Consider the following 18,242-nt stretch of genomic DNA (forward strand, 5'->3'; position numbering starts at 1 on the left):
CCACATACTGAGTATAATTGCCATCAATATAATAGTGATAATTATTGTTTTTAAAGATTTAATGTATAGTACCATTTACTTAATCAAAGAAGAGTGGGGACACAACAACAAACAACTTTTGTGCATATAAAAGACATGTATTTTCTTGTTTAAGCATTATTTTCCAAAACTATTCATCTTTATTTGATGTTTCTTTTTTCCCACTGTTCAGAAGAAGACTTACCAGTGCATCAAGTGTCAGATGGTCTTTTACAGTAAATGGGACATTCAGGTCCATGTTGCCAATCATATGCTAGGTAAGACTTAATTTTAATTGGATCTGTAACAACTGGCTAAACATATTTCAATGTCAATTTGGGGTATGTGACCCCAACGCGACCCCCTTTCCTTTATTTCCATTTGGTTCAGATTATTTTGTTTTTATTTATTACACCTTAATTATATTACTGGAAACCCCTTTGAAATATATCTATTGCCAAAGAATGTCAAAGAGAACAAAGTTTCAGTGTGAAATGTATTTCATGCTTTTCTTTTGGCTATCTTCTCTCTTGTTCTTTATTAGTTACTCTTATTGGTTCTATTCATGATTTGAGGGGTTTTGTGGAAAAATAATGTTTTAACTGAATTGCCTCTGCTTAAAATAAGCATGTTCCATTTTTCTCAATAGATCTAGAAGCTTTTCATTTTCAGTTGGTTCTGCTGAAGCGCATTCTGTTGCAGTCTCACATCAAGTGTGTGTAAATCTGGACTATAATTCCCTCTCAAACAGCATGTGCCAAAACTGCAAAGGGAAAAACAAAAGCCTGATTTGAGAAGCTTTAAATACCTTTTCCCTTGAAAAAAGAGCATAATTCCTCCTGTTAATGGCCATCTGTAAAGATGAGGTGAAACGGGGGCCGTGGGGTCATCTGTGCTCAGCTGTCAGTGCTATTAGCGTATGTAATGGAGCAGGCGCCGCTCTTCAGGGTGTTGTTTCTAAGCACATGTCCCTGTTTTATTGCCATCGATAACTCAATATGTAGAGAATTGGAGGCTGTTAAACGTGAGCACAAAAGCCTTGTAGGTCCTTGTAACCTGGCCTTGTGGTTTGTAAATATAGAAAAGTGTGCTTTCGTTTGTGCATATTTGATTTACAGTCATTAATATTGCTGATTTCCACAGAGACATCTTTCAGAAAGCAATCAGATCTCACACCGATAAGGCAAGGAGGTGAAGGTAGGTGTGAACTGGATGGTAGGGACTGGTCTTGGGCACAGAAGCCCTGAGGTGCCTGCAGATAGGAACTCACAGCTTGAATGGCCCAAATCCATATTTGCTGTTCAGTTGGTTCGTCTGTTGTTGAAGATGTAGAAAGGCTTCAGTGCCACAGAGAACTTGACTTTCATTCAGAGACCACTTGCATTATCAAACCCCATCCAGCCAAGAACATTTACTTTTTCACCATAATTGTCACCAGCATATTTCTAACGATGCGAGATGAGGCAAAAGGAAAGATGGCAAATTTCCATCATCCTCTAAAGCTTTTTTTTGGTCAAGTTGGTTGGCCACCTTCTCAAGGACAGTCACACATGGGCGTCCTGCATGAGGTGGGGGTGGCTGATTACAGTGGCTGCAAATACATCCAGCTTTGTGTCGTTCCGTTGCACGGTGGGGAGTGAGTGACCCGGGCAGCCCAGCCAGGGTAGGGTGGATGAAGTGGAGGGCAGAGACCAGTTGGTGGAGGCTTGGAGCAGTGCATGATGCACATTTGTTGTCCAGCAGGCCACTCTGTGTGAGGCAGCAATGTGGGCTGATGTCATGCTGAAAGGAGAGAGGAGAAAATCTTGTGAAAAAAGAGGAATGAAGTGGATAAACAGAGCAGGGGAGATAGATTATTGCAGTGTGCAGCATGTTTTATTAGATTAGTTATTTTTAAATGGATCATGTAGATTGATACATGTTTGTTAAATGTCAGTCAGATTAAAGAGGACGGTGTGCATTTCTTGACAATATTTCTTATTTTGTTGGCTTTTCCATGGTGACGGTTTCAGCATGGCAATGCCCAACAAAAACTGTAATGGATGTGGATAAATGGGACAAATGGTTTACATTCTATGGAGATTCAAGCAACTTGAAATTACAGATGAACTGAATATCAATATCAAACTATTTTACTTTGAGGAAGGGGAGTGTGAAATGTGCAAGAATAGAAATGTACAAGACTCTCTGCTGCATTGACTTGTAATGGATAATTATGGCCATTATCAATGTACAGCAGATTTGTTTGTTTGTGTGATGTGCTTGTATATTTAAGAGTTTAGATAACATTTTCAAACTTAAATCTTCAAAAGGTGGTGATTGAATGAGGAGATTTCCCCTTCTATGTAAAGCGCTTTGAGTGGCGAGAAAAGTGCCATATGAATGTAATGAATTAATTATGAATTAAAAGACAAATCTAGACCATAAGGATTAAATTGCATTTTTGTTTGCATTTTTGCATGTTGTCAAGTCAAGAACCCAAAGGTGAGGTTAGTATGTGGAGAGTACGTCCTATGGATCTGATGGGAAGTACTACATAGGGCCACAGAGAGTGGTGACAGAGCGAGGCTCCATCCAAGGAAAGACACAGGGTTCACTAACTGGGAACCCGGACAGTAGAAGAATACATACTGTATATGGGATCACCATTAGGGAATCAGCACACATGGAGCACTTAGCCCATGTACAAGGCTCACCTGAAAAGGGGTATACCACAAGTAATGGGCCTGGTAGCAAATGTATCCACCAAACTCAACCACCGATGAGTGCTTTGAGGTAGGAAAAGGCGTCCTGGGTTCACCAGACATGGGGAACTCACAAGGGGGAACACATGGGGAATCTTGTGAAGGAGTTGGGTGTAGCCCAGCGCGCAGCTCTGCAAATGTCTGCCAACGAGGCACCATTCGCTAAAGCCTAATGGTGTGTTCACACCGGACGCGAATAACGCGTCAGGCGCGAGTGATTTCAATGTTAAGTCAATGCAAAGACGCGTTATGCGCGTAAAAATTCCCGTGGCGCGAATGAGGCGTAGAGTGCGCGCGGTAGACGCGAATACGCCTCATTTGCGCGTCAAGTTCGCGCGAATTGAGCGTCTGGCACATTAAGCGCAAATTATTTTATGTTGTGCTTATTGTGCATTCATGCGCTTGACGCAAATTTGTGTATATTTTTTACTATAATATATATTTTAACTATAATATACATTTAGTTGCAATTAACAAGCAGTTAAGTGTTCCTAAAACATTAAATTCGGTTCACACCTTAAAATATTTTTAAATGTATATTATTCGTAACCCTAACTAACCCATTCCAATAATAGGTGCTCTTTTTTTAAATGTAAGCTAAAGTGCACTACTTATTCAAAAGGGCATTCAGCAACTGTCACACATGACTTGAATGGTATTAATTCTGTAGATGTTTAGGGGTCTCTGTGTTTATGGCATTTGTGGAGCTTTGCTCAGTTTGGTTTCTCTTGGTTTTCTTATTGCTTTGGCCCCCTGGGGCCTGCTGGTGAACAGGATGCTGATTAGTGAGACTCACTGAAGTCCTTCATCATGCCCTCTGGCTGCAGTCATGGAACCCTGTGGAATGTTCCAGAGAGTTCTAATAAGATTCAGGTGCTTCAAACCAGTGGCCCCATGCCAGATCTTTCCTTACTCCCAGCACCATCCTTTATATCTGTCCTGCCCAAAAGAACTGAACTGAACTGAATACCCTATGGAGATTTATATTTAGATATACTATGATTATTGAAGCAGTAGCCTTTAGTATGATTGTCTTATGTTTATGTTAGTGATGTACAATTATTTTTATGTGTATGCACAGTTTTTTCCCATTGAGGTGAGTTGAGAACTGTAGGTGGGGTTGCTCGTAACACTACAGAAAACATTGATATTTGAAACATTTATTTTGCTAATCAAATCATTTTTATTTAAGCTCCATCAATCCCATACCCCAATGACTCCTTTTTTCATTTTAAAGTCTGCATGAATTGGAAGTTGCGATAGTCTTTTATTCCCTATTGTGACGTACTATATCCGAGTGAAACGGCTTCTGGAAGAAATGTAGGATGGGACTTGATTTTATCTTTCAGGAATTGATTGAAAGTTGGGCTTTGCTTACTATATAGAGGCAAATCTGATTGTCAGTTTGCAGTCAGTTGTGGTGGATATTTAGTCTCCGAGACAACCGTCATGAGGAGAACAGATGGAACAGTAGAATGTAGAGATTTCACACTCCAATAAGAACAAAATACAACAATTCCAAAAATGAGGGTTTGTAAATGATGAGAGAATTTTCTTTTTTGTTGGAATATCCCTTTAATTTCTGAGGAGACAAATTCAGTGAAGAACATGAGATAATAAAAAATGTAAAGGTGAAAAATTAGGGTAAATATTAATTAAATGGTCAGTAATAATTTTTTATTTTGTTTTATTTTGCATAATTTTCAAATAAATGTTGTCAAATTTAGGAAAAACTGCATGTGAAAATATAATTTAATTGTATGTCTTCTTAAAATGATTGCTATGAAGTTAATCTTAGCTAGGGTAATACATTTTAGTTAAAAATGTTTATAATGTAATTTACATCACCATCATTTCCACGACTATTGCTATTAACATAAACATCATATAAGATGTAATGGAAATTCTACTGATTGGAAATGACTAATTGTGTTTTAACAAATGTGAGTTTGTTTTCTGAACATCCATTGAGCCTAAAGTGCCTATAGTTGAAGAAACACACAGAAACTGAATATATACAGTAATATCCACTGACTAGCTTTGTTGCTGGTGTTCAAATGCCCTTGAAAGAGGACCATGAGCATTTCATTGCCCCCCCCCCCCCACACACACACACACACACCTTGAGACTCAAACCTTAAACACTCGGTTTCTCGAATTCATTTTTTATGTTTCTAATTACTAATTAACTTGAGAGATTTCTAATGTAGTCCTTCTTCAGCGAGGTGCGTGGAGGGCAGCAGATCATTAGCTTCAATAATGAATGTGGACAGGGCAGATAATGGCCTGTGATGTGCCCACACCGACAGCAGTCTTCACAAGACAAAGGCTTGAGCGAAATACATTGAGAGTGACACAAAAAAACCTGGAAACGTTGGTTGCTCAGATGTTTTATATGTTGATGTTAAAGGCTGATCAAATGTGTTTTTAAATTATTATTTTTTTAGCATATTTAGACATGTATTATTATTATTATAAGTCATTGTCTTAGGACCTTAAAACATGGTAAATAAATCAAATGTATTACCTAACTGAATTGAATTAAAATGGATTACTGAGTTTAATGGTCAGTTTGGCTGAACCTGGGTTGTTCTTTAATAATAATAATAAACCAATTAAACAAATCATTGCTCAAACCAATCCAACTAATCATTAATCTGCCATGATTTTATCTAATCTTTAATGATATTTCTTACTTGCCATCTTTATTAACGAAATATTGAATGTAATGTAATGATGGTACTTTGGCCTGAACTACATAAGATCATGTTTTAGTGTTTTAAATAACGATTTTAAAGGGATAGTTCACCTAAAAATTTTAATTTCCCCATGATTTACTCTCCCTCAAGCCGTGTGTATGACATTCTTCTTTCAGACGAATACAATGGGAGTTATATAAAATAATGTCCTGGATCTTCCAAGCTGTACAATTGCAGTGAATGGGAGCCCAAATTTTGAAGTCCCAAAAAAGTGCATCAATCCGTCATAAACGTATACATATGGCTTTAGCTTACCTCAAGGGCATCCAAGATGTAGGTGTCTTTGTTTCCGCAGTAGTTTCAATTTTATATTTTTAGGTCAAACCGTTCTTGTCTGTCAGTCATATAATGCAGGTATATGGTCACCACCTCAAAGAGTATGCACAGAGAAGTCAAAATTAAACAATTCCCCATCGTAAGTACACATTGATGACACGAAACGAGCGGTTTGTGTGAGAAAACGAACAGTATTTATATCGTTTTTACCTCTTGTACACAACCACGTCCAAGTGATCTGAGGGTGCGCGCTTCCTGGTGTGTGACGTGTGCGCCGGAAGTGATCTCTCGTGCGTGTACGTCACACACTGTTTACACAGAACAGAGATTGTAGGTAAGACGGCTAATAGAAATGGTACTAATTTGCGCTTATCCGGGATGTTTAAACTGACGTAAAAGAAAACAATTGCGTATGTTTTCTTTTTCCGGCGCTTGCGCAGACTTAGCCAGGAAGCGCGCGCGCCCTCAGATCACTTGGACGTGATAAAAGTTTAATTTCAAAGTTAACTATCCCTTTAATAAAGGCCTTCTGAAGTGAAGACATGCGTTTTGTAAGAAAAATATCCATATTTAAAACTTTATCGACTAAAATAACTAGCCTCAGTCATACGGCCTACGCAAGTCGACTTAAAGAGTTATACTTGAAGATGTAGGATGTAGGAGTAGCGTAAGCTTTAACGCCTCACGCGGTTCAAACTAACTCAAGCTCCTCCGACATTTCTCTTAAAAAACTCTGGTTTTAGACGTCTAATTTGTGACTGGTGTTTTGCTCTATCCCGTGTGGTTGCAGTTGGCGCTAAATATTTTTGTAAATTTAGAATAATTTAAGTAATCGTTTCAATTTATTGATTAATCTTTTTTGGCATGAAAACACCCACTAAAAATCCTTTTTAATATGATGGGTCACCCCTTTCCAAATGCTGCACTGTAATGAATATTTTGATTGTGGTTTGTCTTGAATTTAAGCATATGCATGTTGATAGTGGACCTTGTAATTTCTGAAGGTCTTTTTTCGCCGCTGTTGTTGTTGTAATGTCTTTCATCATATTCAGATCTGCTGAACCGTGTACATAGACGAACTTTTCCCAGAACAAAACATAACTGTGGAAAAAGTGTACGTTCATTTGGGAAATCATTTAGAACTTTAAGTCATTTTCAAGGTTCACCAGCGTGGCATGCTCAGCATTTCCCGTCATTAAGAGCATGAAGTGTTAATTGCAGTTTGATCTCATTAGTGATTAGAGTCATTTTCTGAACTTCTCTGATGAAGACTCCTCTTCTCGCTTCTTAATGGCAGCGTTTCCTGCCAGTGTCTGCTAACTCTGCCGACTTTGGGGAAAGATGCTTACGCTGTAATGATTGCTATCATTAAGAAGTATGAAAGTGCCAAGCGTTGGTGACCCAGCTGTTCATTAAAGCAGAGGTTTTTTTCGTAGCCGGAGCCTGAGCACCCACCCATGAGCAGACCTCCACCTGCGCATCTCCATCTCTGTCCACACCACACCATTGACCTCCACACAAGTCCTGTTAATGTCTGTCTGTAGGTTGTTGGTTCAACTAAGTGGAATTTCATTTTGTTCATGTAATAGTATCAACATCATCATTTATTCTCATTAAACATCATTTAATTGTAAATGTTATTTGGATGTGAATGCAAATATTTACTCTCGCAACTCTGCATTAGTGTTTTACTATGATACCGAAAGATCTGTACTTTTACTTATACATTATTTTTGTCAAACTTCAAATCATCTGCTAGAAGCAAAGTTTCTGTTGTTATGAATTGTAGTTAGTTGAATATCTGGCTGGACATTCTTGCATTCAGTCTGTGCTTTTATCCAAAGTGAGTTACATTGCATTCACGATATAGATTTCGGTCCAGACATTCCCTGGGAAATGAACCCATGACCTCGCCGATGTTAACACTTTGCTCTACTGTTTGAGCTATAAGGACACCTCATTAACACATAGGGCCCTATCTTGCACCCAGCGCAAATGACTTTGTACGCCGACGCATGTATCATTCCTATTTTGCACCCAACACACAGCGGACTTTTCCCTCCACAGACGCACGTCGGTAAATTAGGGAATGAACTTGCGCTCGCGGGGCGGTTCAGTGAAAAGAGGAGGCGTGTTCCGGCGCAAATGTTCCCTGACGCTATTTTGCAATTTCAGAAAACAATTCCACCACAGACCAGGAAAAACCCAGTCTAAAGTCAGTGGCGCGTTATTCAGATGCTATTTTAAGGGCGCGTGCTTGGCCATAATGTAGCGTGTGCACAACGCACACACACTTTGCTTCTCTCATCTACACAGACGCAGCAGTTCATATTTTTGGAAACCATACATAATTACAAGGGAAAATATTACCACACGAGGGAGATCATTGTGGTGTCCATGAAGATGTGAATAAATAGGCATAAATCTAGCTTACACATTTACCCAAATTATTCAGGCTAATTGTAGTAATGACGGATCAAACTTGTTTGATCAACAGTGGCGAGACACATCGGTATATAAGGACATCTGACAAAGTGTGTTGTCCGTCAAGAACCAGGAAACTAAATTCTGAAGACTGTGAAATCACCGTTACCATCATGTAAGTTGTGTGCGCCTGGCAAACCCGCCGTTATAATAGCAATCCGCCATGGAACAAGCACGCCTGCTCTTAAAGGGAATGTGAGAGGACGCTCTGATTGGTTTATTGCACGTTACGCCCAAACCACACCTATGAATAATGAAGCTACTTCAGACCAACACATTTTATATTTGCGTCCCGCCGGTATAATAGCAACAGCGCAAGATCCACCCACAAAGTTACTTGCGTTTTGTGGTTGATACTTGCGTTTCAAATCGTTAAAATAGGGCTCATAATGTTGTTAAATATGTGTACGAATTTATCTTGTGACCCCTGTATTCTTATATTCTGTGCTTCGTTTAGGTATTTTCAAATAGAAGACATCTTATGTGAACACCTTTTAAAAAAGGGTGTAATTGACTAATCAAGTAGTCTTTTAGTCAACTGGCTATCTGAAAATGTGTTGTTCTTCACGTCTATCATAAGAGGAAAATAACTCTATTATAACTCCACAGTCTGCCTTTTCATACCAAAGCAAGTTTGTTGCATTCTTAAGGCCCGTTCACACCAAGAACGATAACATTAAAGATATAGTTAAAAATCGAAATATAAAAGAATAGCAGAGTTCACTCCACAACTATAACGATAACGGCACCAAGAAATTATATTGTTGGAATCACTTTCAGAATATTTTTTTTCCAGCGGAAGAACAAAAACATTGACAGCCAATCAGAATTCATCCTGCTTTATAGAGCCCAAGCATTTAAAGTGGCAGATGACAAACCTGCAGTGCGTTTTTAATAAACAGAACGATATTGTGCATTAGTGTGGATGTTAATATGGTTATGGTTATAGTTTTCGTGCTTTGTGTGGACAGGTCTTTATATCTAGGCATGCATTTCTTAAAACAACAACAAATTTTTAACTAAAAACTCTCCAAAAAGTATTTCTTGACTTATTGAAGTTGAATAGCGATCCATTTAAAATGCAACACAAGTAAATGTTCTCTGCAAGGTATTCCTTCCACGGGAGAGACCTTGTGTCACCTTTCAGATAAAACATAAACATCCTTGTACACGTAATTAAAACTGATTAAAGATTCAATTATAAAAGATTAAATTATCATTCAGCAAAAGATGATTATAAAATATGTCCATTTAAGAGGGGATCATAAATAATATTGTAATGCTGTTTGTCGTATTACTTGGTTTCAATGCCTGTCTTTCTCCGCTTGAAATTGAGGTTGTAATAAACCTGTGGGGCTTATTTTGCTATAATGGACGTCTCACTTATCGCTTACATACCTGTCATGCATATATAAGGCTTGCTATTGGATTCATCTCTCCTGTGCATCTGAGACCATGGGTCCTGGCGTGGCCACAGCCTTCCGGTTGTTTGCCAGCTCTGGTGTCTGTGTGGAATTGAGGTTGTATGAAAGCAGTTCGGCGGCGGCGGCGTCCCAAGCTGCCCGTTTGCTTGCCTTCATCAGCATTCCACCGATGAGAGTAATTAAAGCTCAAATTAATTCTGCTGTAAGCAGACGAGCCGCTGAATAACTGATATTGGAGGCGCGATGATGAATGCACCACATCAAGGGTGAAGCCCTGGAGACACTGCAGAAAAAAAGACATCTCCTTTGTCTGCTCTCATTTTTACTCTGGCTCAGTTCCATAACCTAGTGAGCTGACTTACTGCCTACATGGCCACCTGCCTTTTAAGGCCACATATTAACTGAGATGAAACCTCAGATTTGAAACACTCTATAGGTAGCAATAACAATAGTGAAAAGGACTGTAAACAGTGCCTTAATGTGGCTTGGCATTGACTCTACTGAAGGGATGGAACAGCATTCTTCCAAAAGATATATCTAACATGTCGGTCCAAAATCTGCATTTGGCTGAGATCTAGTGCCTGCAAAGGCCTTAGCATATGACCCAATGGACCCAACCCATGCCAACAAAATTCACCCACAGCATAACAAAGCCACCAGATCCCCAATGTTTCATTTCATTCGTCATTGTGCATACATATATATGTCCTATCTCAATATCCAATATGGCCCCCTCTACAATATCCAGTTGGAGGCACCTTCCCCTCTTCTGCTGGAAAACTGCAGCCAGATGGAGGAGTTTGATTAAACAGCAGTGGAAGACCAAATGTTCTGTTGGATCCAGAGTCAGGCTGTGAGAGAGATCGTGTGGGGTGGGAGTCTGAAATGGCCTTCTGGTGTGAGCGGGCCAGCGCTCTTTCCAGAAAGAGGCAGCCGCTGGGGTGCAGTAATGTAGAAGCCCTTTTCCAACAACCAGCTGGGCCTTTTAGGAGCTGCTATCCCCACAGCAGACACCCAGCAGCCTCTGAGCAGCTTGACTTCACCATATGCGGAGGTTTTTTAACGCTCCACCTGGTTTCCCGGGAGGAAGTCGAGCCGCTGGGATGCCAGGAGCAGGTGAAATGCTCTTAATGTAGCCAGTTTTAGAGAACGGCTCGATGCGGATGACCTTGGAGCCTGTGCCCAGACTGCAGGAACATGGTCAGTTTTAACCGGCAACTTCATATCCAGATCTGTTTGTACTTTCCCACACTTAAAACACTGGACATAAAAGTGGAAACCAGGGACAATGCCCATGCAGTATCCCTGCCCCCGTCACCACACTTAACAGCGTACAATCTCCCAGGAGCTGAAGTGGGAATTCTGATTCGACTCCATTGTAGAAAAGGCTCAACCGAGGATGTCCTTTCTTCACCTTTTAAGGAAGGTGCTTTAACGGTTTTACTCAACTCTCATTGATTTTGTCCTGTACTCTTCAACAACTGTCTGGTTTTGGGCAAAAGAATGCTACAACAGACCGTCATGATTGCTGAGGTTTGCGTTTTTGAGGTTTGCGCAGAAAAAACGGATAATCGTTTGCACCTTCGAACCTATTTGAGGGAGTGCGTTCTCGAGACACCAGGCACTTTTGTGCGTATGCGCGGCCGGAGCGTGTTAAGGGTTTTCTGTTAGAACGGTGTCGTGTTAGCGGCCCCTAAATTAATGACTAATGATCTTCGCAACTTCACTGTTACGCTAATTTCTATTATCACTGTAAAGCTGCTTTGAAATAATCCATACTGTTAAAAGCGCTATATAAATGAAGGTGACTTGACTTGACTGAGAGAATGACTAGTGACCCTCAGCCCACTCTCTAAGACTTGTACTGTACACTACCAGAATAAGGAAACAAGCAGAGAAATAATTGTACGAATCCCACGCACTGAGGCCCTCCGGCAAACGCTATAACATCTCCTGGAGTCTAAGGAGGAGGTTAGTTGGCTGCTCGTTGGATTGGCAACAGACCTTCTACAGGATAACTCAAACAAGCTCATCTACTTCAGCGCTATGCATATTGTGTTTGGCTTTTAGGTTGGGCTACAATGAAATCCATGGTTCAATATGTACTTTTCCTTGATAGTAACTTGGAATAGAAATGAGTGAATAGAAATGTAATTACTTGTAAGAATAGTGAGTTATTAGACAACGTGAACCATCTATCTATATATTTCCATGTCTGCTACATGTACCACACTTAGAAAGGTAGCACACTTTAAATGTGTTTCTGGTCACTAGTGTGGGCTTGTTAGTGCACAGCATAATAAAGTATGACGCATTTCTGTTCATGCTCAGATGGACAGAATGAGAAATAGCTGTCTCCTGTTCATTTTACACATAGAGCACTGTTTTTATGGCACAAATAACACAACATTGATATGTAATTGTTGTGTTTTATGGTCTGAACGTCAGTGGAATGACAGCGGACTCATCACAAAGGTTCAGTGGCAAAAACACTGAGTGGCAGCATTTGTTTTCAGCGTGGAAGCCGTGAAAAACACACAAAACACATCTAAAACAGGAAAGAGCACTGAGATTGACTGGACAACTAGATTTGACAAGAAATCTAAGGTATATTTTTATAGACTGCCGAAAGCTACAGATCAGAGAAATAAACATATCACTGCAATTCATAGAAACAACTGGGTCCAGGCAGATCTGCAGTTATCATTTTTAATGTCAATATACTAAATTTAGGGGGTAAAATCACACCCTATATATTGTATTGTTATATATTGTTTTGACAACTCATCAATTAATTATTTACCATCGTATATTCTGCATAATTGGATGTTTTTAAATAAACACTGACAAAAATCTATACAAGTTTTAGAGCTGGACGATATGATGATATATATAACATTGATATGAATGATCACCTGGATTTAGACCTACCTCTGTTGTATTTATATAAAGCGTTCACAGGCAAATTTGCTACAGTATATGTATTTCCCCGGCGTCAAAATCAGGCTCATATAAATGTCAGGAAACCCGATTCCTGGCTGCATGTCAATATCCATGGATCAGTGAATCTTTGGTAAGTTGAAAGGAACACTATATGGAGTCCAACCTTTAGTTTAAACTGATCATTGTTTGTTTCACTTGTGTTTTTGCAGTTTCCTCTATTAAATCCAGTCACACAGCAGCTCTTGTGCCACTCCGTCCGGCTGAGGGGGCGTGATTGGTGATCGGGCGGGACGTCAATGCAAACGCTCTATTCCAACTCACTCGGAGCTGACAAAAAGTCCTCAAAGCATTTTTATAAATTTTTAAGATATGGGCTGGTACAGTATATATTTGGATCTGGTCCAATGGGCTGATACAGTATATATTTGGATCTGGTCCAAAGTGGCTAAATGACATGTATCTTGTGAGCACAATGTCCAAACTGCACAAAACTTGGTACAGATGGAGAACATTACATTATGAGTACACATGCCAAATTTAATGAATCTCCAATAATAGGGGCCGCAATAACTGTGTTAACATTTAACACAAATAAAACGGTATCAAAAAGTACTGTTGTTTAAATATTTGATTGACAATTTGGGTTATTTTTCCAATATGTTGGTTATATTCACGTCCAAACACAAAAGAAATAAGAATGTCTCATACTTAAGCATTAAATGGTGAATAAGTACATGTGTCCGAGGGCTGTATGACAGAATCAGGATGAAGTGGACAATTTGCAGGTCTGTGTTATTTGAAATGCCTTCCACTTCCCAGACTCGAGTGAAACTGTCTGCAGAAAGAAGAAACAGTGCAGTTTGTATTTAAAGGCTGTCGTCCCCCATTGCAAGGCTGCGTGAGTTCAGCGCTTTGACCTCTGTGCGGTGTGTGTTGGTATGTTTTTTTTCTTTGGCGTGGTCTTTTTGACAGGTCTGGCAGCAGATCATAGCTGGTTTTCTACTGGCAGGAGTCAAGGGAAGCTGATTTCCTCCAAAGCAAACAGCCATCTGAGAGCTGAGGCTTTTCACTGGACGAGTAGCACATGTGGAAAACGGGTGACTTTAAAGTGGAAAATGGAGCTATTCACACAATCATTTTTATGAACCGAGCAATTGCATGAGAGTCCTGTTTGTGCAGCTGTTTTGTTCCTCTCACAGTGCCCACATTACTCCCCCTTAGCCAACATGACTCCCTGATGACCCGAGCTGTGTCACATTTGGGCACACCGATCACGTGTACCTTCACGTACCCCATTACCTGGAATATACCAGGGTAATTTACCCTGACTCCAGCTAGAGGGCCAGAGAGGGCTTTTTCCCCTGAGATGGGAGCGCAGCCACAGTCACATCCAGCGGGAGTGAGTTGCTGAAGGCTTTCTTCTGCGCCTGTGTGTGCGTGTGTGTGTATAATTGCAAGTGTAGAGGGAGCGTGTCTCTCAGTTTTGTGATTGTGAGGTGCAGACAGCAGCCCGAGGGTTCCCTCCATCAGCGCGTCGCCTCACACATCAATACAAACACACACACACACACACACACAACACATTCTCCCACAAGGGCGCCTACCCTCAAGATCCCCCGCTAATGGAAGCCACTGCAGTTTTCAGTCGGGTTTTCATGCACAGCTCTGTGTAAATGTGACGCCAACAGACATTTCCTTCATGAAGAAAGAGATGAATTCTGCAAATACCAAATTGTGTTCATCATAGTTGTTTTACAACATAGTGCCTTGTTGTATTTGATTCAGGCTAACGCAGGTTTTTTTGCGCATACACTAGTATATGCATACAGTTGAATGTGTAGCCTTTCAAAGTACACTCGATTTGCACAGACGCAGGCGGTCGACACATGTGCTCTAGAAAGTTTCATCTTTGTCCAGTATCTGTGCTATTTTTCTCCAGAAGTAAAAACATATCTGTATTATTTTAAACTAAAGTTGTGGCTCTCTCATAACCCTCACACAAGCGCTTGTCAATGCGGTGTCTGTTGTTGTTGCGGTCTCCAGTATTGTGTTGTTGTTGTTGTTGTTCCAACTCTTTGGTTTAATTTTCTGCTGTGGAACAACAGCCTGGGCCAGTGTCGTCACTTTGTGCAACAACTGATCATTGATGATTGAGCATAAGAGGTGTGATCAATCGGTATATAAGAGCAGCGTCTCTGAAATGCGTTATATTTTCAAGCATTTAAAATGCCACATAGGAGATGCGAATGTAAAGTGTAATTGCTGTCACGTTTCAAAACGCATTGATCAATATGTTAGCGTAGACTTCAGTGAAATGAGCGCTGGTTTCTCTCCGCATTCTGATAGTGAGCAAGTCTCATCGACAATAAACACTTGTCAAAATGTTTAAGATGTGATTTCTGTTCATGTGTGCCAAGATATTTTAGAAATCCCAACTGGACGATGTTTTACGGCCATGTCCAGGATAAAGAGTATGTATGGTCACCCAATATAAAGTTAAAGGGATAGTTCACTTTGAAATTAAATGTTGGTATGTTTTAGCTTACCTGAAGTGCATCCAAGATGTAGGTGTCTTTGTCTCCGCAGTAGTACTGTCTCCAAAAGCATGCAGAGATGTCTCTAATAGCATTCAGAGATAAGTCCAAATTAAAAAATTCGTAAGTGCACATTGATGGCCTAAGCTCGCGCAAACTCATGAGTTTTCACTTATTCCCAATTTGTAAGCCTTCTATCTTGACGCACTACTTGCTTCATTGTTCAGGTCAATCAAAGGCATACGTTGAGCCGTACAGCCAATCACACGCGTTTCTGCTGAGTTTAAAAATGCAACGTCCAATCGATGGCGGTTAGATTAGTTTCCGGGGAAGAAATCTGGTGTAAACAGATCACTTGGATGTCGTTGTGTAAAAGAGATAAAAACTATATAAATACTGTTCGTTTTATCACACAAACCGCTTGTTTCGTGTCTTAGGCCATCAATGTGCACTTACGATGGGGAATTGTTTAATTTGGACTTTTCTCTGCATGCTTTTGGAGACAGTACCTATATACCTGCATTATAGAGAACGAGAACGGTTTGACCTAAAAATATCAAAATTGAAACTACTGCGGAGACAAAGACACCTACATCTTGGATGCACTTCAGGTAAGCTAAAACATACCAACATTTAATTTCAAAGTGAACTATCCCTTTAGGTGATATTAAATGACATAAACTGTGATATAAGATTTTGTCCATATTGCCCATCTCTAAGTCATTCATTCCCTGAGTGACTTGCACAGGCTTGCGTTTCGTTCAGTCACACCACAGGGTGTCACTGTGGCCCACTGGCACTCTGAGCTCGATTGCTATGTCTGAGGTAAAACACGCCCCCCTCATTACCATACGGACAAAGACATGTGGAAAGAAATAAATGTAGAAAGAAATAAATGTGGGGAAAAATACAATAATACATAAATAAGGAAATAAAAGTATTATTTTTTTTATGTATATATTTATGTATTTTTGTTTTTTACTTTTCTTCACATATTTCTTTATTTATTTAATTATTTATGTATTATTTAGTCAGATTTGGAATTTCATACAGAAAACTGTACTGTAATATTAAATATTTCCATTACAACATCACTTTATCTTACTTACCGGATCATTTGTCTAACATATAATGTTGTTTATTATCTGTGCCTCTGAATAATACTCTTCTGTGGCCACATCTCTGACTACATCACAATTACACTTCATCACATGCTCAAGAATTGGTCAATAATTGAACTAGTATGAGTAGTATAGTAGTAGTATAAGCAGGGAGAAATTGTCTTTGGGGTATTACAATTATAAATGCTAATTCAAATCAGTTATTATTTAATTTATAACATTTGTTGTTGTTGTTGTTTAAGAAGAGCATAATTCGGGTAATTGTTTTGTTGAAACGTGAACAGAGAATGGAGAAGAACTTCAGATTGTACTCATTGAAATGCATACGCCATGCACACGGCATAATCAGTCATCCAGGATGTATCACATTATGGCATATAATAATTGTCATACACGGCTGCTTCAGATCTCTGTATCTCGCTGGCGGTTCTATAGCAGGACAGGATCCGACGCGAGCGGCTTGATGTATCCGGCGTGTAATCTCCCAGGACCTGCTCCTCCGTGCCGTCTCATTCGCTTGGCATGCTGCACAACAGTCTGATTTGTTTGCTAATTGTGTCCTGTTCTTTATCTGATTGGTGCTCTTGCCTCTTTTGAATTGTGAAACTATGGCAACAGGCATCAGTGGGGCGGCTACACGAGCCAAAGCAAATCTGCAGGCATTTCTCTGGCGCTGTGCTTCACAAATATCAGTTCAATCCTTTATAGACGAGCACTGTGACACATCCAGATCTCTGTTGTGCAAACGGCTCGTTTCTCTGAACTCTTCTCTGAATGCTCAAAATGGCTGTTATTGACCATGTTTGATGCAGGACTGGTGTCAGTTCCACAGGCATCTGTCTCTCGTTGGCTCTGTAATTACAAGTCTCGCTTCTCAATGAAATGTAAGAACAGAGAGAGGAAGGGCGGTGTGGAGGAAGTGTGAATCTGCTGTGTGAGGCAAGATATGGCCCGCGTTGATTCATCACGTCTCCCTGCTGGATTGTGAAGGGCCGTCTAATGAAGTTCAGCCCGTCAGAATGAAGGGACTAATTCTGATTTAGCTGAGCTAATGAACTTCCTCTCTCCTGGTGTGAGCGGCTCACGGGGCGGCCGACACACTGACGGAGAGACGAGGAGAGAAAGAGTGTGGCTGAGAGATGGTAAAATTAAACGTGTGCGCTGAAATTATGCTAATGCTTGACTTCAGGTATATCTGCCTAATATTTTATGACAAGGATAAAGATTTGTTCAAATCGAGTCTTACATCTTGGAACAAAAGCACTTACAATGAACCCGTCACACACACACTGCAGAGTGAGAACTGCATGTAACCCTCACTTTGTAACGCATCTTTCCCTCACGGGTAAAAGCCTACAATAATTTTTTTTGTTGTTGTTTTTTTTGTCCAGAAAGCTTATTTAATTTAATTTTGATAATATTTTTTCTATTTTTTTATTTTTATTTGTATTTTTTTTTTACCTTTTAAATGACTAGATTTGATCAATAAATAATAAATAAATAGTAATTTAAGCACATTCCTCACATTCTTTCAACTTAAATTCAAAATAACTCAATTTCATGCATAACCCTTTTAATTAAGCTCAAAATATCGTACATTGGTCTTTGCCGGCCGTAAAATATAATAATATATCATGATATTTCATGACTCTTGCCACTAGATGGCCTTTTAGGTTTTTCTATGTGTACTAAAGCATTCTTCTCATTCCATTCATTCCTATGGGGATCAAGTTGACCCGTGAGGGAAGGATTTGTTACTTTTTAAATTTCAACCACAAAACTCCTCGAATCCATTAAAAAAAATTGTCTCTATTCATGGTTCAGGTGCGACAAAAGTCCTGGTGTCTTGGACCCCTCTGGCAATTTTTAATATATATATATATATATATATATATATATATATATATATATATATATATATATATATAAAAATAGTTTC

At 39.6% G+C, this 18,242-nt stretch overlaps 1 protein-coding gene across 2 annotated transcripts in view; it reads left to right on the plus strand.

Annotated features, from left to right (window-relative positions):
- The window catches only part of LOC306998501 (zinc finger protein 521), an 89,615-nt gene that overhangs the window by 47,652 nt on the left and 23,721 nt on the right, over positions 1-18,242 (plus strand). Inside the window, exon 4 of one of the 2 annotated variants that reach the window (XM_079612650.1) lies at positions 212-296. In XM_079612650.1, the coding sequence (XP_079468776.1) occupies positions 212-296 (85 nt within the window). The remainder of the gene's footprint in view (positions 1-211; positions 297-18,242) is intronic. The other variant, XM_079612651.1, reaches the window with a different exon arrangement.

Source organism: Phoxinus phoxinus (assembly GCF_949152265.1).
Source record: "Phoxinus phoxinus genome assembly, chromosome: 5".
In the NCBI taxonomy this organism is placed as follows: Eukaryota; Metazoa; Chordata; class Actinopteri; order Cypriniformes; family Leuciscidae; genus Phoxinus; species Phoxinus phoxinus.